General features: G+C 44.1%; 1 protein-coding gene across 1 annotated transcript in view; it reads left to right on the forward strand.

Moving 5' to 3' along the window:
* The window catches only part of ARHGEF5 (Rho guanine nucleotide exchange factor 5), a 36,388-nt gene extending 28,919 nt beyond the window's left edge, over nt 1–7,469 (forward strand). Inside the window, exons 9-15 of the mRNA XM_074901212.1 lie at nt 750–824; nt 2,727–2,816; nt 3,145–3,299; nt 3,967–4,128; nt 5,125–5,195; nt 5,525–5,629; nt 5,901–7,469. Coding sequence (XP_074757313.1) covers nt 750–824; nt 2,727–2,816; nt 3,145–3,299; nt 3,967–4,128; nt 5,125–5,195; nt 5,525–5,629; nt 5,901–6,055 — 813 coding nt within the window. The 3' untranslated portion in view covers nt 6,056–7,469. The remainder of the gene's footprint in view (nt 1–749; nt 825–2,726; nt 2,817–3,144; nt 3,300–3,966; nt 4,129–5,124; nt 5,196–5,524; nt 5,630–5,900) is intronic.
* Nucleotides 7,470–7,698: the final 229 nt, after the last annotated feature.

The raw sequence follows: 7,698 nt of genomic DNA on the forward strand, positions 1-7,698 counted from the left end.
TTTGGCAAGATGCTCTAAAGCCACTCCGTTGCGTATATTGTGAATATGCCTTTGCAAAAACAAACCCATTTGTCATCGTACAGATGTCTGCTGAGTGTTAGTCCAGCACCATGAGCTGGATTTGATAGCCTGTGTGAGGCAATGCAGTTTGTATACCAGTTAGGACTTTGTTGCAACACTGCTTCAATTGTACTCCAATAAATAATTCAGGGAGCCTTCCCAGAAGACATTGATTTACATTTTATTGAATATTTTGGCTTCCTGCTCGGAAAACAAAGCAAGGGTTCCTTGGCTGACCTCTGGAAGGCAGCCTGGTCCTGCTTTTTGCCTGCAACATGGACTAATAGGAGCCTTCTGGATAGGGAACAAGCAGGTCCCTAATGAATTAATTTTGAGCTCTTTCTATGAAATTCTTCTTTTTGATTATTTGAGCCTTTTTTTTAACAGGAGAAAAGGAGTATGAGGCAAAGAACAATTCTTGTGTAAGGCCATTTGTGCTTTGATTAACGGTTGCTTCCTATGCCACGGGACAGTTAATACGATTTAGATTTTCAGGGATGCCACCTTACCAGTGACATTCCGTATCTCAAATTTCTGGCCTTGTTACCTCCGTATCTCATCACCTACCACTGCTTTAGTTTCCCTTGAGGCTGGCATCTTGGTGTCTTCTTGTTTCTCTTGCCCTTCCCAAATGCATATATCCATATATTTCCCTGTTTGCATTATGAAAAACATCTTTTCTCACACAGAATATCCTGAAGAGAACTCGGCCTGGGTCTGAGGAGGAAGTGCAAGCAACACAGGCCTACGATGCTCTTGAAAAGGTAAGGCCATCAACCCATTCTGCAGCTCTGCAGAAAGGGATCTGGGGGTTTTGGTTGATGTACCCTCAATAGGAGTCAGCAATGTACCCTGGCAGGCAAAAGGGCCAAGTGCATCCTGGGGTGCATTAAGCACAGTTTAGCTAACTGGGTGATAGAACTAATTGTCCCACTCGACTCAGCATTGGTGTGGCCCCACCTCAAGTACTGTGTGCAGTTTTGGGGCTCCATAGTAAAAGAAGGATGTGAAAATATTCGAATGTGTCCAAAGGAGGGCAACAAAGGTGGTGAAAGGACTAGAGGGCAGGACTTAGAAGGAGTGGCTGAGATCACTGGGTTTGCTCAGTTTAGAGGAGACTGAGGGGTGACCTCGTTTCTGTCTACAACTTCCTTATGAAGCGGAGCAGAGGGAGGTGCTGATCTCTCCTCTCTGGATGCAAGGGAATGGCTTAAAGCTGTGTGAGGGGAAGTTCAGATTGGATATTAGGAAAAAGCTCTTCACTGAGAGGGTGATCAAGCACTGAAACAAACTCCCCAGGAATGTGGCTATGATGGTGTTCAGGAAGTGTTTGGACAACACTCTTGGATGTATGGTTTAACTTCTGGTTTGCCCTGTGTGGAGTCAGGAGTTGGACTCGATGATCCTCACGGGTCCCTTCTGACTCAGGATATTCTGTGATTCTCCACAGCCATGTCACATCACACAGCTGCAGGGCACTGGCATGGCCAAGTGCTTTTCACTGATCCTCACCCTTGTCGAGGGCCTTTGTCACTGATCCTCACGAGTAACAAATCAGTGTGTCCGTGCAAAACTCCTGCACAGGCAGCTGTAGCTGTGAGCAGAAAACACTAAAGCAGGAGCCAGCTGGGATGCGACTGAACCTGTGCCCATCACATTGATCTACTTTTTTCAGGACTCACTATTTTTAGTGTCCTAAACACCATTCCCCCTTTGTGTTCCTTACCCTTGCTTCTAATCAGTGATCAACTCCCACCCTAGCTCCACGAGAAAATCTTGCTTTTAAAAAAAAAAAGGCATGGCAAGACAGTACTCTATTGCATCCCTTCCTCTACCCTGCTTATTACAGAGAAAAGATTTAAAGTCTTCTGGGACAGCTTGTTATCTAAAATTTGAACAGCAGCATGAGGTAGACTCGTTCCTAACTAGCTCCTATTCTGCCTAGTGATGATTTGACCTTCTTGGAGTGTCACTCCCTTCCTTACAATCTCTCCCCTATTCTCCACCACAAACCTAAAGACCAGTTCAACATGATGCCTACTTCCTTAAAGCTCTTAGGTCTGCACCTGTGTGCCACACGGCTCCCAGAGCTCTGCAGTCTGAGGTGGGTGGGCAGGATGTCATACACTGAAATCCTTAGACTCCAGCTGTGTTCAAGCCGGGGTTATCTCCGTGACACTGTTATGCAGCTGCCCTGTACCGCCTCAGGCAGCTACGTAGGCAGCTTACAGGCTGAAGTACCTCTGTTTCATTGTGCCCTGTCCTCGCAGGTGCGGGCAACAAGCTCTGAGTTGTGGAAAATTTGGGCTGATGTTTATCTAATCAGCCTCCTGTGTTTACAGTGGAGCTTCTAGTAAGAGCTGCTTCCAAATGACCAGCAATTCAACCTTTGCCACCTGAGAGATATCGCTAATATCCCCTGCCAGTATCCCAAAGTTTAAAAAAAATACTTATCACAGAGATTTCAACTAAAGAATACCTTCCTTAAGAAAGAATAATGATCATTAAAGGTATAGAGAAGTTTAGTACGCTCACCTGGAAAAATACTTTTGCAGGAGGGTGCCTGAGGAATTGTCATACTGACTCTTGAGGGGCTCCTGACAGTAACACTGATCCCACCAGGCAGTTCTGCTCCCACCCCGCTGATTGTCTGTTTTCCTCTGCAGCTCATCAAGGATTGCAATGAAAATGTCCAGCGCATGAAGAGCACTGAAGAGCTGATCTACCTCAGCCAGAAGATTGAATTTGAGTGCAAGGTGAGCTCATCCATTCTCTGGGCCTTGCTCTAGCCTAACATATTGTCTCTCTTTCCTCACAGAGTCACTTGCGCTTACTTTTTGTTCTCCCCTGCAATATACACAAGAACCTTTGAACCAGAACACAGGTCAGCTCTTCATCAGTGCTTTCCTTGCCCAGTCATTTGTGTCAGCCTTCAGCTGAAGCTGCCTACCATGACTTACTCCTGTCCAGCTGAAGAGATGAAAGCACGCTTCCTCTAGAGAAAGGCAAAAACGCAAATCCAAACCTCATGGGTACAGATTTCCTTGTACATACTTGTCGTAAATGTTCATTTCTGTCTCGCAGATATTCCCACTCATCTCACAGTCAAGGCGACTTGTGAAGTGTGGGGAGCTGACAGCACTGGACTTCAGCACCCTGAGTCCAAAATGGAAAGTCACCACCCGTCCCATCTACCTACATCTTTTCAATGACTGTCTGCTCCTGTCTCGGCCGAAGGAGTGAGTGCTTCAACACAATTCTTGCTGCCCCTTCTAAAATACCTGTCTCTTTCTGGGTCTGTGCTTTGGTGAAAGAGTCCTTTCCCTCTGCCTGCCAGCAAGTGGCAGCATTTGTCAAGTCACTCTCCTAACCCAACATTATGTGAGTATCACGCAAGTATGTGGAATCTGATAGTCCCGACTTAATTACAACGTATGATAATATATCCTCTGCTCCCTAGTGCAACACTTCTATCCTGCCTTTCCATCTCTATAATGTGAAACACTTCAATAATAACCATTTATTCTAGTTCTGCTTGGTAAATAATTTCTTCCTAAAGGACAGTATGAAGATTAGTAAATGTGCATAATCACTGGATTGTCAAGAAACGAAGAGGTTTTTTGGGGGTTGTGGTGGTGGTGGTGGTTTTGTTTTTAAGCTGTAAGCTATCAAATAAAATTCTGACAGGACATAGCTTAGTATTTCTACCCTTTTCATTAACTCTATTCTCTCTTCTCTGGCCTTGTGAGACTTCTGGCACCAACAAAGCTTAAGGTGCCTGAAGCAGATGAAGACTCATTAAAAGCTTTTTTGCTTTCCTGACGTCAGAAAACAACACAGACTCACTTTGTAACCCTCATCACCTTAAAACTCACAACTTGTTTTATTCCTCCTCTTTACCTGCAGGGGTGGACGTTTTGTTGTGTTTGATCATGCTGCTTTCTTGGATGTGCGTGGGGAGAAGTGCGAGATGAAACTACATGGAACAAACAAAAATGTTTTCCGTCTCTTTCTACTTCAGAATTACCAGGGAAAGAGAGTGGAGTTTTTGTTTCGTACAGAGACACAGTAAGAGCTCAAGGTTACCCTCAGTATATCCTGTTACCATAGCCAGACACCTCCCAGGAGCCTGATGGTTGTCCCTCAGCTACCTAAATGCTGAAATATCAAATGCAGCTGCTGAGCAGAGGACTTGAAAAACATCTTCTTGCCATAACAAGCCCCTAATGGACCACCTTGCTGCTCTCTCATCGTAGCTGCTCGTATGATACTACCATGTTATGTCATACCATCAGCCTCCAAAACCGGGAGGTTTTGCCTTTTCCCATCCCCTTCTTCACTTCCACTTTCTCTGCTTCCCCTAAGTACCCCCTCCCTGACCCCTCTGTTGTGGTTCAAACCTGGCCGGTGGCCAAACACCACGCAGCTGCTCACTCACCCTTCCCCAGCCCAAGGAAGGGGCAGGAGGGTTCGAGGGGTAAAGAGACTCATAGGTTGAGATAAAAACAATTTAATGATTGAAATAAAATAAAAATAATAATAGTAGAAAATACAAACGGGTAATGAACAGTGATTGCTCACCACCCACTGATGATGCCCAGCCTGTTCCTGGGTAGTGATCCCAGAGAAGAGAGAATCCTGAAACCACAATCCTGGAAGTGATAGAGAGCTTCCCGGTCAACCCTCATCTATATACTGAGCATGATGTTATATGATGTGGAATATTCTATTGGCCAATTTGGGTCTGTAGTTTTGGCTCTGCTCCCTCCCAGCTTCTTGTGCACCTGCGCACTAGCAGGACAGGGGAAGTTGAAAAGTCCTTGATTCCTTAGCAATAACTAAACCCAGTACATTATCAACATTCTTCTCATATCAAATCCCATACTGAATCAAAACACAGCACTATTCTAGCTACTAAGAAGGAAGAAAAAAAAATTCTCTCTGTCCTGGCCGAAACCAGGACACCCTCCTGTGAGCAAACCTGCATGTGCCCGCCCCCATTCCCGTCATCAGACTGCTATCCCTCACGCTGAATCCTGACACCTCTCTGGTGATGTTTTCCAGCAGCGAGAAGCTGAGGTGGATCTCTGCTTTGGCTCCTCCGCGAGGAGAGCTGGACCTCCTGGAATGCCCTGGTGAGACTGCTCTGCTGCTACAGCGATGGGGGTGGGCTGGCTCAGAGGAGTTGGAGTCGCTGTGAAGTGGAACATCCTAGAATGATTCCAAGGCAAAATACTGGCCTTTTCGTAAATAAAGATACTCACGGGCTTTCTCTCAGTGCCAGGTTCTGCCAGTTATTTTACCTATTTTTACTCCTTGTATTAGGTAGAAGACCTGTAGTCTCCATTCTAGTTCTCTGCTCTAGTGTTTGGGCAGTCCCTTCTCCCCTGCCTTCTCAGGGGCTGGTGCACACAGGTTTACTGTTGTTTTCTAATATATCATTATGATCTTTCCTCCCCTTTAGATGCACCACAGGTTCAATGCATAAAGACTTACAAGGCTCGGGAAAACGATGAGCTGGCTTTGGAGAAAGCAGATATCATCATGGTTATGCAGTACAGCAATGATGGTGAGCAGAACGAGCAATGGCTATCTTAAATTAGTTAAATCTAGTAGTGTAAAGCTTTAACAATGCCATCAGGCTTCAGCAAGAGCCTCTCATCCCTGATTGTTGGGTTGAGAGGATGAGGAGACTCTTCATCTTCGTTAAGACACTATTTGGAAGCTGAAAGGGGATCTTTTTTCTCTGATCTTAGGGCCTTGTCAGAGGGGACTTTTTGGGAAGAATGAAAAAATGTTTGACTATTTTGCCTCATGTTGTGCTTTTCCCCGTACCGCAGGATGGATTGAAGGAGTCAAACTTTCAGACCGGGAGAGAGGCTGGTTCCCCTCAGAACACGTGGAACTCATCTCCAGCAAACATGCACGGCAGAAGAACCTGAAGGAGGAACAACGTGTGAAGAATGCCAAGCAGCAGGTCTTCTGCAAGAAATAAGACTCTACTGTGTTTGGACCTGTACAGTCTCCCTGCCAAGGGGAAACCATCTTTTTTCTGTAGTGCCTCAGAAGAAAACGCCTCTGCAAAGAGCATAATACAGCACTTTGACAGAACCAGGTGCTTTTTGCCAAAGAAAGCGGGAATTCAATCAGGAAAAATCATTCATTTCCTCTGTGTCACCGGGACTACGGCAGCAGTAGGAGGAAAAAACAGTTGCATGTATTGCTTGCTTTGTGGTAGTAGGGAGGGACTTTAATCGGTCAGAGGTCTGGGATCTGGACTTCTGAAAATTCCTGGTTTTGCCACTGACAAGTTACAGGACGTTGGGCAAGTCACGTCAGAATTCTGCCTCAGTTTTCCCATCTGTGAAATGGGGGTAAGCTTACCTACCTCACTGGATGTTGTGAGGCTAAATTCACTAGTATTAGCATACTAAGAGCTTTGAGTTCCTGAGAAGGAAGGTGCTAAGTGCAAAGCACAGTAGAGTTGAGGAGAGTTTTCCATTTGAATATCCTCTTGGTATCTTGATGGTATTGATCTCCATGGTGTAATATCCACTTAGAACAATTTATCTATTTGATCGTGCAAGTCTACTGGTTTTTAGATAGGCAAATATTTCATTGTACCTAAATCTAACTCAGTCTCCACATACTCTTAAGGGTCCTTGACAGCATTTGAAAATCCACTGGAGTTAAGCAAAGTTTTCAGAAGCCACTGTGATGATTTCTCCCACCTTAAGAGGTATCAAGCTGAAGAATCTGTTTCACAAAGGTCACCTCTTTTCTGAACAAGTGTCCCAATAAGCCATCTTGCCTCCTACTCAAAGTAGAACAGTGACTTTGAGAAAGATTTTTATTATGTGTTGGTACATGCCCTGTACAAAATAACCATGACTAGGCATATGCAATGAAGTGGCACTTTCCTGCTGCTCTTAATCTGATAGCTGATGTGGTATTGCATGCACCATTTTGCACACTTATAGAAAACACTGAGATATTTAGCCACTGTAGATAAAGTCAAAATATGTACCAGGGGCTTTGTTCTTTTTTAGAACTCTCTGGTTTCAAGTCCAGTTTACATGCAGTCCTGCTTTTGTGCAGAACCTGTCTATTTGAGGATATGCCTTCAACTGTAAAATACTGTTTCTGTGTTAAAGTGTTTGCGTTCGGTTCAGTCAATGCAAGATCAAGTATAAGAATCAATACACCAAAGAAAGCAATGTGTAGCCTTCTTGCATTTAATATATTTGAAGAATTAGTTATCTTCATTTCTCCAGCTTTCTGTCTCTGTAATGTTCTGCCTTTAATTCCCATTTATGTTGTACCTAGTATAGCTTATTACAGCCTATTTATATCAATAATTTTAGCTGGATTAAAAAAAAAAAAAAAGTTGCTTTTAGTCCTAATAAACTCATGCACTTCTCCAGTTAAAATAAACAACTTTCTGCTTTCCTTGTTATTTACGTTTTCATCTCAGATGTAAGTAGCTTAATATTTACTGAATATATATTTGGTATCTTCATTATTTTTTTCCATGTAACTCTCCTTTCTGAGTGAACGTTACTTAAGAGGCAGTGAAGAAATCTTGCTTTACTAACCCTACCTTAAGATTCTTCAGGGCATTATCACCAGCTCTGAAGG

This window comes from Athene noctua, chromosome 3, assembly GCF_965140245.1.
Source record: "Athene noctua chromosome 3, bAthNoc1.hap1.1, whole genome shotgun sequence".
In the NCBI taxonomy this organism is placed as follows: domain Eukaryota; kingdom Metazoa; phylum Chordata; class Aves; order Strigiformes; family Strigidae; genus Athene; species Athene noctua.